The following is an 18,438-nucleotide window of genomic DNA, read 5'->3' on the forward strand; positions in this document are numbered from 1 at the left end:
AGTGAAGTCTCGACTGCCGTAATTCCTACTCTGAAGTCCACTCTGAAATCAATTGCACTGCCAACCTGTTGACCCGTATTTCATATTCTCTACTGCAATTATCGCATCGGTTCCCACACTATGAAATTCTTGCTGTACAGTGTTTATGCACAGGGCAAAACAGATTCTGACGTATATGTCCGTGTATTGTTCGGTATCTTTTGTGGTGCACTCACGCATACGTAATCAACCACGGGACGAAGCGATCCCGATCGACCAAGCACTTTCCAAATCGGGATCAATCACCATCGAGCGCGCGCACACTGCAATCGCTCGTCAAATTTGCGCGAATTCAGAATTATTGCTGCGAATCACATCCTTCGTTCTTCATATATTTGAACTAGGTTTAACCGAAGAAGGAATATTTTGGCATTTGATTACAAGTGGTTCCGTCGATGTGAGGATTTTGCTACCACTTAATAAGACTACATCAACAGGTTGTGAGAATGAGGACGGTGGGGAGCAAATCCGCCATAGCCGGATTATGCCTGATGGTTTGGCTGCTGATGGCAAGAGTACGGGACGCAACATCACAGGAGCAAGGTGAGACTGACTGGTAGCATACATGTACCATGCATGTACCAAGTCATTTTACACACACTTCACATTTAAATATAGTGTATTATGACACATCCAAAGTAGAAAAGCCTAGTAAATATAATTCAACTCTCTCATCAGTTTTTTTTCTCTCTTTTGTTTCAAATCGTTGATGAAAAACAATGAACAGACACATTGAAAATCAAACTTTTCTTTTAGACCGGTCCACAGTCTATAGTTTTGTTTATCACAGGATACTGGAAATTTAAGGTTCCCGAATACAATACTTGATTGAACAGTATAAAAGATGAATTAAAGACTGCAACATTTCTTTCTGAATCAAAGCACCGGGTGACGAGTGGATAAATCTCGCGTTTTCCATTTCTACTTCAAGAAATGCTTCCTCTGATACTGTGAAATCCAAATAAAACGAAAGTGAAACCAAAGTAACAAAAGTATTGCAGAGTTAACAGTCGAGAGTCTTAAAGAGTAGTATACATGTATTCCATGAGGCACAAAATACATCCACGTACATAGTTACAAGATCGGAGATACTGACTTTTGGTTGACTTTAAAAATGAAACAACGTGGAAGTAACATATTTCTGCTACTGATTTAAAAGAAATATCACAACAGTCGTCACAAACGAAAAGGATGATTATGAACTGAGCTATTTTCCCGTAGGTGTGTGGGTACATACTTAGGGCTGCTCACGTTCACTGCCTTTTGTTCAACGTGAATGGGTGTAAGGGGCCGGAACCAGTATGACTAATGTTGACTTATTGATTGACGTAGTGGGGTTTCACTGTTCGCTAGTACCAGGGTATGCCTTACCCATACGCCAACAAGCACATGGCACACCTTGAACATGAGGTGGACGGACCATATCAATCGGGGAACATTGTCATTGTGTACCAATGGATCTGTGGTGAAGTACTGGCTACAAACTCGTCTTGTGGTATTTTCGAAAACGACATTATCGGTACTTGACTGTGCAGACTTTGCCAAACTTTCACGAGTACAAGCAGTAATAGCCAAAAGTAGCAGAAGGAACGGCATGTTCACAACAACTTTCGATAAACCAAAAGAAAAAGGTATTTTAAAATAAAACAGAATGAGATTAGGCCACAATGTGGACATTGATTTTTATAAAATAAACACAAATGGATATTGTCATCCAACAACGGAATCCACGAACATCACGTTTTCAATTAACTTAATTACGAGCAGATATTCGACTTAAAAACGTGCTGGTTCTTAAAAAACAAAAAATCTGTGTTTTCGTGAGCCGACCTTAGGTCAGGATTAACTGTTCCAGGGATATTGCATCTATGTTCAACTTTCTCTGTGTATAATTAATGCCAGGACCATCGGGCTTTTATTGATTTTGTTTGTCCTGCGCATTGTTGCGACTTGTGCAAAACAGGGAACGCCCAATGCTCTCGAGCATGCGCGTACAATTCGCATTGAGGATGAAAATGTATATACATGTACAAGTGTAACGGAAATTGAGAAATCAAAGTAAATACAGGGGAAAATGGTTTCGAAATGCTATGGATTCAAAGTAATTCACGCCTGAAACACATTTTTATCAGTATTTAAATTTAGTTTAAAGTCGGAATTTTAAGTCTACAGAGACTCAACCTATCATCGATTCTAATTAAGGTTTTATGATGTAAAAATTATATCAGTGTTACTCAACCGACCATAAAATCTCTTCTTAAGATTGTTTATTAAATGGTCCAGTGAAGATTAAATAATGAATATCCAAATATTTACCTTGCTAAAAGCCTGAATGCATATCATTGTAGAGATACAGCCTTGTGGATGCTGACCGATCAATTATAAATGGCATTGAACTACCAAGGCTCATTATACCATAAATTATTTCAAAACGGATAGTATCGATTTATCCATATGTGCACTAATGCCCGAGAACTATACCAAATCGGCACCCATAAACCTGGCTTATCAGGAAATCCCCAAACTACGCGTCAAACTGTGGTGATTCGTTTACTATCACTGTGCTTTACCGGTATATTTTGAACCTCTGTAACTGCGTTTTCTCCCATGATTACAGACCAAAGTAATGTAGTCTTCAAACATTTCTTAGTATTAGAAAGCAGCTCTCTTTCTAGGGAAATTTTTCCGATTAAAAAAAAGAATTCTATTCTCAAAGTGATTTTAGGATTTTGAGAATAGCTTTCAAGAATAGCACACAGACATTTACAAATTTGTCGACAAATCAAACTAACTTCACCTCGTCGTGGCTAACGTCTTCCTTGCCGATCAAGTATCTTGAAAAAGACCCTAGTTATCTACATGTTAGTTTGTTTAATGATGCAATTTTCGACCAGATCTGGTTGGAAGGTCTCCCTTGTGATTTCGGCGAGGTTATACTTCTGGATGATAAATATCCATCATTTTAATCAAACACTTTGCCGTATAGAAATACACCACAAAGTACACTGTACTAAAGTGGAACATTTCTGGCATTGGTACAATGTCGTATTTGTAAAGCGATGCCCTCTTTATCTTGAATTGAAATAAATCATTTAAAATAACAACCCCACCAGAAGTGTGGCACGGAGATGAATTCTGCATAGGCCCTACATTTTATGGCTGAAGTGATTCGACTACTGTCGTTAATGCTCTCATGAGAAAAACAAATGACACCACACTTGGCAATGTTTTCATTTCCGAGAAGATATAGGGCAGTGCCTGTTTATCCAAAAAAATAAATAAATAAAAAATAAAAATATCACTTTGCTCACCGTATAAACGAACGAGCCGTCTACTAACCAATTTTGGATAAATATCTTTTCTTGGGCAAACACTAGTTTTATGTAATGTTATACAGTAACTTTGCATACAGTTTACAAAGCAGATCAATGAAAATAGCCTTGAAAGGTGCGCTCCAGACAAAGCCGAGACGAAGCATGTCGCTGCAGGTTGAATTTCAACACTGATGCGCGTCCACGTTTAGATGTTTTACATGAAAAAAAACCTGCCTTTGACGAAAAATGTAGGCTACATGTAGCCTACATTTTAGTTAAATGCGAAAGCCTTCATTTTAGTCAAAGGTGGATTTTAGTCTTCATTATACGATGAGCCTACACAAAATGGCATTGAGGTTACTGCTCTGGAGATGTTTTGCAAAAAGCGTTTGCACGACGATTTAGCGACGGATTGTCTTGTTTGAAAGTCATGACTGGAGAGCATGTAGACAGAAAAAACCTTGTTCGTCCAATGTTGAGCCATAATCGTCCTCAGTGCAGAGCTATAATTACAGGCCACTGCAATAATAAACGACAGATAGTGACATCTGGAATGCCACTTACTGCTCGTTATTGCTTCCATCCACCCGCGAATGAATAAGCCGCCAATGGGGTTACAAATTGCCCAGTTTGTAAAGGCGCGGGATATTTTAAAGCGTGTTAAGAACTGCGAAAACCGGGTTTACATTTTGCGCCATCTTCAAAAACAAACAATATGTGCATTTCATTTTTCCACTGGTTAAATTTAAATGTGTCAGCAATATAGCAACTTTCATCCAACTTGACCCCTCCCCAAAAGGTTTCAATTCGTAGTGTCTTACCCTAGGGGCGGGTAGGTTGTTACACAATGAGGAGTAAACCGCAACATTCGATGAATTTGAAACTACATTTATTTACATGCAGGCACGTAGGAACCGGAGGGGCTGGGGGTAGCCCCCCCCAAAAAAAAATATGGTGGGGGCCCCGGGCTCCCTAAAAAGTCGTGTATTTTGCATTCTAGGAGTGGACATTATCTGTAGAAATGTGAGATAATTTTACTCAGTTGACATTGGAAAAAAAGGAAATTTTAGAGAGATTTTATTTTCTGCCCTCCCCCCCGGTAGAATCATCTTCCTATTTGCCTGACTTGTACATGATGTCCACGTACCAAAACACATGTGGGTCATTCTATAATTTCGGGGTTCAAAGGTGTGACATTTTTGTGTCCCTGTAACACCCAGCATGTGTTATTTAGAAATACCACTGAAATTAAAACTATTTCTAGTTGTTTGGCAGGTAATTTGCATTAATTCATCACTCTTGGAAATTAGAAAGCAGATGTAACGGCGACACGATAAAAATTGGACTCTAATTCATAAAACGACCCATACGTTTTCTGTTTTTATACCTATCACGATGAAGAGAGAGAAAGGGAGAGAGAACATGTTTCCTTTATTTCCCTTTCGTTTTCTTTCAAAGTAGAGGATAACTTCTCAGTCAAGACTGGCTTTCAATATCTCATTAATAGGCCCACTATTTTCATAAAAGTCCTCATGTTTTGTGTGCATAGGTTTGCGGCTCATTTGCTTGTTTGCTCGCTTGTAATTTGCTTGCTGTTTTCTTGTTGGGGGTGGCTGCTAAATTCAAGTGCAAGTATTTCTGAATATCTTCTTTTCATTTCTCATCTTTTCGGTCTCCATTCCTATTATCCATGTATCTCAATTACGACGAAGCAGATCCCACTTTATTAACAGTGACCTCTGAGCTCAAAAGTCTGCACATCTAACAAACTGTCACATCAAAAAATCCCAGTGAATCCTGTCAATGGGGACAAAATAAAAGTTTGTCTTCCTCTGACAAAATGCCCCTGTACCAACCCTACAGCATCCTTATGCTTTTCAGAGTTTTAATACCGATTCCTACAACTCAAAGGATGCAGCAGTAGGCCCTATAGTCTTTAGGACCACCAATGAGGAATTACACACAAGATATACCGGAAAATAGTGGCATGAAATAAAGCTGTCTTAGCAGGGGTATAGGCTAATGCATGCATACCTCTCTTTTAATGTCTCCAGGTCTTTTCTTCCCGTACGGCCCTGACGAGGGAGACGTCGAGTTACCAATCGAAGACGACACAGGCATAGAATTACAAATCTCAATAAGTTACTTTCCTTTCTTCGATCAGAATCACAGATCGCTATACGTGAGTATTCTATGAAGTTGTTAAATTATTGCTTTTTAAAACTCGTGGGATTTGAAACTCAACGATGAAAAATGTGCATTTGTGAAGCATTAATCTTTAGCAAAAGTAATACATGATGTAATACAATAAATTCCTCAGATGAACATGTAAATTTCATAAGTTGATAGGCGTGACGAGGAAAACTTTAACTTAACTGCATCATAATCGTTACAAGATCAAGCTTTAACTTGCAGAATTAAAATGGCCGACGCACGGAGGGTACAATATTCGAAGCAAGATTACATAGCAACCTCACGTCCATTGAAACATTCAGAAACGACTCGAATATTGACGCTGTGTCGTTTTTATTATTCAGTCGCAGGAAAGGGAGATTTTCGGCTTGAAGTAACCTCTTTATATTCAGGGGAACAGGAAAGTGACCTGCGAAAATTGAATGCAAATTTCACCTTCAGAAGTTAACAGTCAGCACGTTCGACATCCTGCTGAGCTGTGAAATAGTTTCGCTATTGTTCGACATAAATGACAGACTATGCAATATGGACTGAATATGCAAGGTCATTTCACATCAGAAGCCTATAAACTAAACATGATAGACCACGGTATTGCACCGACTTTAGGAATTTAACAGATAAACTACGATTTCAACTTTACCAAAAGCTGGATTGGATTGAGAAATCAACAAACAGTATTTTCAGAATACATGTATAACGTATATAGGACTTTATGCACATGTGACATTTCGTAACAAATCTGAGGATCACTGATCGTGTTACGTACGCAGGTTCTGTTCGAGAAACATTGTGGATGCAAACAAGTCTGATGAGATTTGCCCCAGCTTTATCGGGTTTTTAAGAATGAGCAGTCTGACCTATATGAGCTTACAACAGAGTCAGAATCCCTGTCCAAAACAAGCCCAATTTCATATCCAGAGATATATTTATTTAATTACGATGAGATCTTTCCCTCAGGTAAACACAAATGGCGTCGTTTCGTTCCTCGAAAATGTTGTGCAATACACGCCGGACAGTTTTCCCCTGGGCAACAACCGGCGAATTATCGCCCCGTACTGGGCCGACGTGGACGTAACGAACGGGGGCCACGTCTGGTACCGCCAGACCGAGGATCCGACTCTCCTGAGGCGGGCTACGGACGAAGTGGCACGCGTCTTCGCCGTGGATTTCAAGTTCAATCCGTTCAAGGCCGAGTGGCTGCTGATCGTCACTTGGGACAGGGTGGCCTTCTATAATTCCCGCGCAGGCATTCACGGAAATGTAAGTTTCTAGCAGTCGATGTTCAGAAAAGCTATGATCATGTAGTTTGTCAACTGATAATAATGTAGTACCGACTTAATGGCATCACACCCCACTCGCACTTGATGCAAATGAAAAGGGCAGAATTTTAACCTGTGGTTTCTTGTCCAACGCAAGTGAAGTAAATTCAATCACAAAAGTTTGGAATGGCTTGCTTTTTCAATACAGAGAGAGAACACCTTTCAGGCCATCTTGATCACAGACAGCGTGTACTCCTTTACCATCTTCAATTATGGGGAGCTGCAGTGGACCACAGGCTCAGCAAGTTTCGGGGACAAGCAGACGGGGCTGGCAGGTGACAACGAGCGGGCCGTCCCAGCTCAGGTAAACACTTAGACCTGTTCCACTCAATGACAGTGCCAATCTTGACAATGGTTTCACTGCATGCATTGCTGAATGAATGGTGCAGGAAGGTGGTTTTGAAACAATGAGTGTTCAGTAGAAGTGGACATTTACTAGGATTTGTTACCGGTACTGTGCCAGAGCGAGAATACCTTCAGTGTAACTGAGCAAAATATCGTTGTCATGCATGTAGACAATTCTTTTTAACAAAGCAGTTCAACAAACTTGAAAAAATGCACATGTATACGGCATAGTAGCTTACAGTACATAGCATGGTACCTTATAATTATAAGATAACAATATTTCATATACACATGTATGCTGAAATTATGCAGGTTGTCATAAGTAAATACTTTTACATTAGTGAAAATAACATGCAATATCTATGCTGAATTTGTCCAGGTTGGTTTCAATGCGGGCGATGGCCTGAATTTCTACTCAGTCCCCAACTCGCAGACGGACGAGATCCTCAAAATCAACACCACTACCAACATCCGGAAGCCGGGCAGGTGGATGTTCAGAATTGACGGCAAGGAGATCGAAGCTGCGGGCTGTGAAAACGACCTGGACGGTAGGTAGCCTTCATGGTGCACGCTTCCTTCCTGTTTTCACTCCACCTTTTTTGTTTTTCTACATTTTAAAGACTTAAATCTGGCGTCAACCCCTAAGAAAACTCAACAGAATTTGTAATCGTCTGTCAATGCTTGGCCTGTGACAAAATTAAGCAACCACAAACAAACAAACAAACAAAAATCACCAGTGGTAGCTCTACCTCGTGAGGCTCCGCATTTGTGAAACTCAAATCTCACATAACAGTACGCTAAGCTCAGAGATCTATTTTATGGCAAATTCGTTGATGGTACATTGTATTTAATTTTATTTTGTAGTTCGTCCGTCAAACTGGCAGTTGTTTGAAAATATGGGTAAAATAAATGTCAATCACCGATTAAACAAGACTCAGTCCATTGGAAAGAATGCATGGCGCCGCTGCCGTGTTGTCAAGTATGTTTGAATCTTTTTTGTCTGAATCTGTATACCTCACCGTTTTTCCTTAAAAAGCATTGAAATCCTTTGCCTAGCACTGTCAAAATTTTAAATAATATCAATCTTCGCATCAGGTAACTTGCGAATATCACCGGCCCAGGTCATCATGCTTGGGGGTGACGTCCTATCCATATCTGGGCCCTGCTTCGATGTGAGCAACGACGTCTTCTGCCGAATCCAAGGCTATGAGATCCAAGCCAGCTACGACTTCACCAAGGACCCGTTCACTGTCAGGTGTGCCACCCCCTTGTTCATGGCTCTTGGAGAGTCACCCGTGTATTTGTCAAAGGACGGGGGCCAGACTTACAACTACACTGGATACATTACTGTCGGTATGTAGTTTTTGAAAGAGGATTTTCTAAAAAAAAAATTGTAAAAATGTTCGTCCAGATCTATCGCGTCATTCTTTTTGCGCGCGATTGAACCCCAGTTCTCACTAAAAATTCGACTGCGACAAAATTCTAATACTTACAGTGTGGAAAATCTGTGTATATTTCCAAAACCTCGATGCCGTCGAAGATGGACTGATTGTAATTATTGGTCATGAGATTTTAATGGGAACATTCGAGGACACAGATGTATATTAATTAATGTGGCAAGGACTGCTCCCATTGAGATATTCTGAAGCACTTACTAAGATGTCGTTTCCCTCCACCGGAAACCAGTTGGGATGGACAGAATACCCCCACGTGTTGTTCCAACCCAAGACAACGATGTGCTCCGAGTCAACTGGGAAACAGACGGCTACCCTTTCACCAACTCTTTGAATGAGGACGACGTGCGCGTCGACGTGTTTCTCTACTCCTACACGGAGGATCCCACGACCAGTGAGGTCCGGCTAAAACCGGTTCTGAAAATCGCCGACAACCGCAAACTGTCCAACGGGTTCGATTCACTAATCAAACCGCAGCTGGGGGAGCCGGTTGATGTGGGGATTTACCGAGTGGTCGAGCACGGCGCAGTCGACATCTCCCAGCCAGGAATCAGGTGAACTACACAGAAACTATAAGTTTATTTGTTCCCCTAAGACTTGTCTGGAGTCCAATCTTCAAGCTTTTCATATGTAGAAGGTTTGAGTACTCGACGGTAGCCCAGATTTACACGCACATTATAAAGATGGGTAAACGCACAGAATAAATCCTGGGTATTGGATGAACGAATGTGATGAATTTTACGAGTCATTCTTAAAATTGTATTTCCAGTGTGGTCATGGGCCTTCCCAGCAAAGATCCATCCCAGGCCCCGATTCCGTCCATGTGGAGCATGCCTTTCAATGCCAATCCAGAGAACCAGGCCGACTCGGACAGTTGGTGCCGCGCCTGGGCCGGCACGGAGACACCGCTCGACCTCACAGGGGACAACCTGCCGCCTTGTCCCTGTACTCTCCGGCAGGCCAGGGCCGACGTGGGCACCTTCGAGCCGTACCCATGGTGCAATCAGGGCGGTACTGGAAATGATAATTGTCCGTATAGGACTACCGTGGTTCACTGCGTCCGGGCGAGAAGGGGCAGGTACAAAATGTGTTATGATTTTCCCTTCTTTTATTGTAATTTTTGCGGAGATATTCTTTTACTGCCGTGCAAAGAATTTCGTGTTGGTCCCTTGGTGATAAATGGCAGAACCGTTCACTGGGCTTCTTCAAATCCGAAATGTGAATTGTGTTTTCACGACTGTTGATCTATTACTGGCATTCAGGTTTCAGATTCATCCTTCTATAGGCCTGCATAACTTGTCATTCTTTTCACGGAACGTTTGCAGCGCTCTAGGAAGAGGGCAGCTCTGTTGCTATGACGACACGGACAACATCGTCTTACTGGAGGACAATTACGAAGGAGGTTCCTCCCAGAGCCACTTCAACGGAGGGCACACTCCCATCGGCTATCCGGGCAATATCCCCTATCTGTCTAATTTCCTCGGAGACAGAGTGCCATGGGAGCAGTGCTGTCCGCGTACCGGCTACAACCCATCACTGTGTAATATATACACCAGTAGGAGGCCCTCTGACGACTGCAAAAACTACTTGCCTCCAAAACCTGGTGAGTGTCAATGCTGTTAACAGTCATTTACACATCCTTATTAAGCTTCCTTCAGTTCCTTCACATTATCACCCAATTATACTATTCTACGTTCTTCGGCAGCTGCGGTATTTGGCGAGCCACATTTCATCACGTTCGACGGTTCAAGTTACATCTTCAACGGTTATGGCGAATTCACGTTAGTCTCCGCTCCAGAAGTCTCTCTTACCATGCAAGGACGTATGGCAAAGATTTTGGATACCGGTAAGCTTAAAAACGAGAAATCATTTTTCCAGTCTCAGTCACTGTCCTTTTTGCTTTTTTTTAAAACGTGGATTCATAGTTGGTGCTGAAATAGAAACTTGGATGTGTGAAATAATAATGCAAATATCCTGTTGTTTATTTTCTGCTTGGCAGCAGTTATCAATTAATGAACTATCGTATACATTTATCTTTTTGTAGTTCAAGCAACTGGCCTGACCGTAGTCGCTATGAAAGTGGGTGATTCGGATACTATCCAGGTTGAGATAAACGACAGGCGGAAGTTGGACGTATGGGTTCGTCGGGAGGCACGGGCAGCGTGGCAACGGCTTGGGTTCGAGCAGAGCAGCTGGTGGACCTCAAAACCTAGAGGTAAGTCAAGGGCTGCAGCTATAGTCGGAGTTGTGTGGCAATCGCAAAGGCCAGGCTTTAGCCGCGAAGTATACTTCACATCGCACGCGGTCAAATATATTTTCAAAGAGCAGTTCATGATGACGTTGCTGCGAAATGTGAGCACGGTTATAATGAGGTCCGATTTGTGAGGGGTGGGGGGCAAGGTGCATACAAAGGAGAAAAAGATATCAAGTTTGGGGCGCCACGCCACCATGTCCTCCTATTTAAGCAACTGACACTGGTATAACATGGTCACAACCTGCGAAAAAAAAACACCCTTAAGTTGTTGTCTGAACTCCGATAACAGGTGCAACCGTTGAGCTGATCGGTGCCGAGGAGAGCCAGGACGTGCGGGTGATCTTCGACCAAGGCACAGCCTTCGAAGCCAAGGCACCCGCCGGAGCCTCCGCCATGGCTATCAAAATCCTCGCGGCACCTTCGCTGAAAGACGGCACGACGGGCCTCTTGGGCAAGTGGAACGATGACCCTAGCGATGACCTGAAAGCGCCAAATGGGGCCATATTCTCTGCAGATTCACTGACGAATCTTCATGAATTCTTTGGCGTAAAATGTAAGGATATAGTTGTTAAAGCTAACATGAGGTGATGTTGATTTCAGTATCATATGAAAAATATTGGAGACAACTGGTTTCTACTTTTCCCTTACGGCGTCAAATTAGAAACTATGCTTCCTTTTCCTCTCAACCCCTACGATGAGAGTTGAGATAAAAATGATTCATTACTGGTCAGGCTGCTCATAGCAGTTGTAACAGGCCCGGTAAGCTTTATTGTTCGATTTTAATTCTTGGTCTAAAAAGACAAATTTTGCTATTGAAGATTCTATTAGGCTAATCAGTTGTGTCGCGTCGGTGTGGTCTGTTTTTCGACAGGGTTCATATCCCAGAACGACAGTCTGTTCCGCTACGACATCAGTGTCAACGTCAGCAACATCAACCAACCCGACTTCCAGGCCGTGTACACCCTTGACTCAACCCTCACAGAAGAACAGCTGAACACCGTGTGCGGAGACAGCGAAGTGTGTCGCTATGACTACCAGAAGACATCATCCTCTGAGATGGGGACGGGAGCCAAAGATGCCGAGGAGGGATACGAGGGGACGAGAGGTGACACTACACCGGGTAAGAGCAAAACCTGAGACAAAAATTGGTAGAAAATGTGTCCCACGACGTATTCGAGTTGGTCAGTCTTAAATGCTCTGACCATCTCATGGAAGTCTTTCGTGAACAGCTCAAAGAACGAAGTTTCTGTCTTGCACGGCATTGGGTATTTCGATTAGGGGAAACACATGTTGGGGGTAGATACACCTCTTGAAAATGAGCAGAATGTGGCCTTTCCCAGACAATGTTGCAAGTAATCTGGACCATGATTCTCTGCCCTTGTGCTCACAGTGGTCAGCTGCGGTTTCCTGGAAGCACCGCAGGGCGGCAGAAAAAGCGGTACAGTGTACCTAGAAGGCTTCACCGTGAAATTCAGCTGCATCGAGGGCTATGAAATGATGGGGTCGGCCTCAAGGCAGTGTGTCCAGGGGGTGTGGCAGGGAAATGTCACTGTCTGTAGTAAGTATTATTATCGCAGTGTTTTGTTGCACAAACAGGTTTCTGTCTGACCTTTAGCCACGTAACCCCACAGTTCGACTAAGTCGGAAACTTGAGTAAAAATGGAGGACTTGATATCAAAACCCAATCGATAAGAAATTATGGAAGACAGAAGAGACATCTCAGGAACATTAAGCAAGTAACTTTTCTGTACCAATCTACACTGAAAATACAGGTGTAAGTAAACGACGTGCCATTTCCAAAACTCAATAGCTGTGTTAATGCATAGCTGTGATTTTTTTGGCTTTGCAGCCTCCGCTAAAGTTTTGCTCCAGGCAACATAGGGTGGGTCAAACATCTGAGGACAAGGTGCTATTTGTTATATAGACAAAAAGAGCATACTGCTTGAAACCTGGAGCTAATCAGCTCTCACAACTCCTAGAACTTGAATGAAAGATACTGCTAAATCTTGTATGTGCGACTATGAAGAAATTAGTTTGGACGCTAATTAAAGAGGTTCATATGGAAAGAAGACAGAATTGATGCATCACGAAATGTTTACTTCTTCCAATCCTAATGCAGCTCCTCCTGCAGCGTCCATGCGGGATCTCATAATCATCATCATCGTCGCGGCTGTGCTGGGAGGAATACTCCTCCTTGCGATCTGCTTCCTTTGTATCATCTGCTGCTTCAGAAGGAAGAGAAAGATGGCCAGGAAAGAGGACCATGAACTTGGGTGAGAAGTGTCTCGAGATACTTGAGGTTCTACTAAGACGTTTGAGGCTGCTTATGACGCGGTTCAGAATTTCAATGACAGAAAGTTCATAAGATTAAATATACTTTATATTCGATTTCTACAGAACAATATCGACCGTTGAAGGTTTCCAAAACGGTGCCCTAGTGACCACGCCCTTGGCTGATGACCGCACCCCTTCATCTAACTCCTCCATCATCGAAGATCCCAATTATGAACATTCCCTCCCAAGACGCAACCATCATGACACAGCTTTCCCGTTCCCCGACGTGAATCCCGGCTACATGGACATGGCTCCAAGCCGGCCTCCCCGCGACCGGCAGATGGCCACGCCTGTGGACGGTCCTGGCTATCGCGGCTCGACTATCGCAAGCGGAGGTCCTGGGTACAGGTCGGCAGAGGAGGCTGTCGCCGGGCCTAGTCACGCCGGGAGTTCCCAGGCATCAGCAAGGCACATTCCTGGCGGCCCATCCCTTTCGAAAAAGCCCAAAACCAGGGCACAGGAGAATCCTTACGAAGATCCTCTCCAAGCGAGAGGGAAAAAGGGAAAAGCTAAGGACATGAACGGGTCAATCATCAAAGATCCAAAGTGAGTCCTTGGGGTAAAGCATTGCTCTGAATATCAAGAAGTTATAATAATTATTAAATTCATCCTTTTACCATGAAAGGTTATTATGATCTGGGAGCATATTTCCCAATAGCAAACATCACAGTTTTAATAACGGGAAAAGAAACAAGCTGACTCTTTTACTTTACTTGTATGTATCCTTTATCACTGTGGGAAGTTGTTAACAAAACACGGCATAACTAAACACTCCTACCAATTTTCTTGATTTGTTTCCCTGCAGCACTCTGCAGTACAATTCTGATGAAAGCGAAGACGACATAGCGATAATCAAAAGTAAGTAAACCTATGCATGATCTGCGACATCATCAAGCATTTTATTACACCAGAAAGAAATGCGAATTGAATCGCCAATACAAGGTGATACCAAGTATAAGGCTCATATTAGGCATCTGGTAGTCTTCGCATTTCCGCAGAGGTAAAAGCTAAGGTAAAAATGGGCTACACCACAGCGTCCTACAAGTGGCAGGTGAGGGGACATACGATATACTTTGGCTTGGGAACACATCGATGTGTTCTTCTGTTGTTACGGACTAATTCTTGTTTTTCACTTTTTCCAACAGGACGAATACGTGAGGAGGTGGAGCAGGAGGAACAGGAAGATGGATATTAGTAGACAAAAATTCCGATGTATCATGTGACATACTTGGCTTTCATTGGATTTTGGGAGACAAGAGAACCAGGTTCCTATACCCTTCCTTTCTGAGGCCTAGGTACTCGTCAACAAGTGGGCCTATCCCTAACCAGTAGATGGGAGGAGTGCGCCAAAACACGACCTCGTTCCCATGGGTATGATCTTACTGCGCGGGTGAGTGACGGAACGCACACGCAACCCGTGGGAACGATGCCTAAAGGTTTTGGGCCGGGCACAGGATCTAGCCCTAGCCAAATGGAGATCAATGATTCGAGCCTTGGCCTACTCCGCACCATACGCGTACAAACAAGTGACCACACAGGCTGTTCCTGCATCGTGGGACGTCGTAGCAATGAAACTATACAGCGCCATCTCTCATTCATGGATAGAGCTTTCAAGGAAGGATAGATTCATCTGCCTTTTTGTACTCGTGCGCCGAATACCCGTGTGCTAGTTCAGTTCTTTAAAATGGAAATGGCACGACATAAACCAAATAGCACAATTACACAGTTCACCAGTTTGTGTGCTGCAAAATTGAATGCTATCAACACTAATATATATATATATATATATATATATATACTAATCAGACTTTTTTCTCTTACCTTTATTGGCTCTTGGTGCCGGGCTGACTTGTCCGGGGGTATCCTGTTTTCTCTAATCCTCAATTTATTACGGAGGTGTAGACTCAGATTTAGACGGCCAATAAAACTTCATACACTAGCTTCCCAGTCTGAAATTGAAAATAGAGGGAATTTCGCTTTGTCAACTAAAAAGAGCCGGGAAGGACACAATATATTTTTATATGTATAAGTTAATTGAATGGTTTTTTGTGACTTATAGAAAACCTAAGAACAGTCTTTGATACTTGAGATATTAGCCGTTTTACATTGGTAGATCTCCAAGTACTTAATTGTTACACGACCAGCCTATTGCTTAAGATATACATGTACATGTAGTATGAAAAGACAAACATCGCCTCAATGGGATCATCTGTACGCCGTAACAAAGAGTACGGTGAAAGATGGTTTTTCCGAACAAAATTATAAGATGGGCCAGTCAAGCGTCGAACGAAGGTGGCTAAAAAATGAGGCCGTTATAATTTGATAGAGAATAGTAAGACTAAGTTTACTTTCAAGGAGGGGACAACACTCGTTCCCCTTAACCCCTCCTGGCTTTTTCGCGATATGTGTTACGGGATTTCTTTGAAGTATAATCTTGATTTGAGGGGTTTGAGCTATTTATCTTTCTTGAATTGTGTAGATTATCTGAACATGTACTTAATAACGCTTAATTCAATAATATTCTCTTTCCAAAAATATCTATGCAATTTTATGCAATGAGCACTAATATTTTTAACCCTAACAGTCCTCAGTCCTCCAACAGGTGAAGGATTGAGGAATGTTAAGGTTAAATGAAGTGGTGGACATACATGTATATTTTAGACGTTGAAGGGTAGTGAGTCTGAAAATTTGTAAATCTTGCTCTGCACCTTTGCGCCCAGAAGTAAACCTAATTACATCTAGGGTTTTATCTCCTATATTTATTAACTATTGTAAACTTGACGATCGAAGATTTAAGGGATTTCTTTCACATCAATTAACTCTCAGAATAAGTCGAATCACTCCACGTAAGGTAAAATTCATTACATGTATTCCAAAAACAATAGCAAAAGGTTTGTTTATAGGCAAATCATCGCCAATTCCTGCTGGTCCGGGAACGTGCAAACAGCAAACAGCTCATTTTGGGAGGAAAATCATTCTGACAAAAAGAATACAGTACTGAATATGACACTGCAACAAAGCAGTGTTAGTGTATCTAGCTTATAAGAATGTAGAGGACATAATACAGTGGTCTGGAACTAAGTTAGACTAAGGAAATACAGGGTCATTTTCCACATCTCGGCTTCTTTTCTGGGATCTGTTTTATGTTTCACGCTGGAAATTATTTTCAGATTCTTTTACGGTTAGAGAGCAAAATGCAAAATATTCTACAACATACAGGTCCCAAGTGTACAGCAGAAAATGAAGCTGGAATGGACTGGAGCAGACGATCTCAACCCCGAATATCAAACTGACAAAAGTCAAGCTCGAAATTGAATCCCCTAGCGAATTCCTGGTTTTGAAAAGATGGATACGATAGACGAGGTCAAATAGACAGAAGGTAGATAAAATTTTTAAAAGCTTTTCGTAAAATAATCTTTATTTTTTTTCCGGCTGGCCCAGAAACGGCAGTGCAGTTTTATGGCTTCTCTGAGAAGGTACAGTTTTCCCTGTGAGTTGAGTAGGGTATATATCATAACAGATGCATGTACATTTGAAGTACATTAATCGACATAAAACGCAGAGATAGTAAAATAAAAAATTCAATGGACAGTATACATTTCTTTATTGTTATTTGAAACAATATGCAGGTATCTAAAGTGACCCGCTGTACAGCCCCGTATATGCAAATTAGTTTTTACAATCTTAAAACATATCGCACTGAAGGACACGTATACGACCGGAGACATTGAGATTTGCAACTTATAACTGGGTTTTGAATATAAAGTGGCCATCCTAAAGGGCTCCATATTCAAATCAAGTTTTAGTTGTTCTTGTAATCCTAATTTTGAATATTAGTTGAACGTTTGGGTAGAAGCTTGTTCAGGTTGGAGCTAGAGCATTATGGGGTGGCGAGCAAACTCAGGCACTTTCTGGGAAAATGGCCCTTTTTTCGTCTTGTCTCAATTATATTGTAAAAAGAGCGTGATGGTCAGGTGGAAAGTCTAATGGGGCTTTCCATTGAAACAAATTAACAAAAAAGCAGCAACACCAACAAAAACCGCAAAATATCATCCCCCCGTGCAGAACCCCCCATCCGTGTGAGCTGTCACTGATTGGCACGCAGGTGTGTTTGTCGGTTACTGGATCGTACATCCATAGATACCTAACCTTTCGTAAAATGTGAAGTTCAAAAGGACTGCTTTTACACGGACTCCGTGCTGGCGAGATTTCTAGTGAACAGACCTACTTACTACCCGTGTGAATCATTGGCCAAAATGTACTGTGAGCGCAATTCTCAATATGAAAATGTATACCATATGGTGTCTAGCCAAACGATTCTTGACGTACATGTACATAATTTATGTTTCAGACAGAAACACTGCTGTATGTATAAGGTATTTCTCGAGGTCCTCTTTGCAAAGTACAGTTGCACTGAAAGAAATATATCACGCGTTGCACTGCCATGCACAAACGCTTCATTTGCTTCTCGGCCGTAAAATCTTAAAACGAAATACCAACTAATTTGTACAAGATTTTTCATCATCGGTGAATATTGCGGGCGGTTAAAATACAGTGCCGTTCAGGGACTGATGCATTTTACTATATAGATCACGTGAAATGACAGCTGTGTCATAAATTAGAGGCTCATAAAAAAAAAATCTGGACTGTGGTTGGTCTGCTTCTGCTCATATTATTCAAATGACCTTTTGTTGGTAGTACGTGTGTAACTGACTGTATCGTGTGATGCATAATGATCTCGCCATCGCCAGGGTAGGCTTAAGTCCAGACGCGAGCATTACGGCGAGTATTGAGGGAGTGACGCGTCCACAGTCAACAGAAGGGAAACAGCGGGTCAGCCCATCGCCGGTTGAGACAATGGTGAGATTTTTTCAACCACGTCCCTGATAAGATATAGAGCATGCATCAGATAATCTTATTTCTTCAGTTTGATTTAACTGTTGATTTTTCATTCCAGCTCAGCGCTAGGTTTGGGAGAAAATGTTGCACGCATCACGTCTGTTGACCATGATAGTGTTAAGTGTTTGAGTCGTGCGTGATCATTGAACGCTTCCGTTTGCGGCCTCAACTTAACAGCATCGACCCCAAACTTGACCAGTTGCTTTAACTTAACAGTTTGTCACAGCGGCCATCAGCATGTTAGAATATATAGCTTCTCCTTCCATTTGAAGTCTTAATGAGAAGAG

The 18,438-nt window shown here is 42.1% G+C and overlaps 1 protein-coding gene across 1 annotated transcript; it reads left to right on the forward strand.

Moving 5' to 3' along the window:
- Positions 1 to 261: 261 nt before the first annotated feature.
- LOC110984057 (sushi domain-containing protein 2-like) lies at positions 262 to 16,846 on the forward strand. Its single transcript, XM_022243854.2, has 18 exons — positions 262 to 582; positions 5,408 to 5,535; positions 6,504 to 6,806; positions 7,014 to 7,169; positions 7,590 to 7,758; positions 8,306 to 8,563; positions 8,897 to 9,218; positions 9,434 to 9,742; positions 9,990 to 10,267; positions 10,370 to 10,510; positions 10,709 to 10,879; positions 11,208 to 11,471; positions 11,790 to 12,038; positions 12,309 to 12,476; positions 13,038 to 13,191; positions 13,316 to 13,798; positions 14,058 to 14,110; positions 14,398 to 16,846. Exons 1-18 carry the CDS (start codon positions 486 to 488, stop codon positions 14,445 to 14,447), a joined length of 3,753 nt encoding a protein of 1,250 aa, XP_022099546.2. The 5' UTR covers positions 262 to 485; the 3' UTR covers positions 14,448 to 16,846.
- The last annotated feature ends 1,592 nt before the right edge of the window (positions 16,847 to 18,438 follow it).

The sequence above is a fragment of the Acanthaster planci genome, linkage group LG02 (genome assembly GCF_054643075.1).
Source record: "Acanthaster planci isolate LZ-2023a linkage group LG02, COTS_SCS, whole genome shotgun sequence".
NCBI classification, from domain to species: domain Eukaryota; kingdom Metazoa; phylum Echinodermata; class Asteroidea; order Valvatida; family Acanthasteridae; genus Acanthaster; species Acanthaster planci.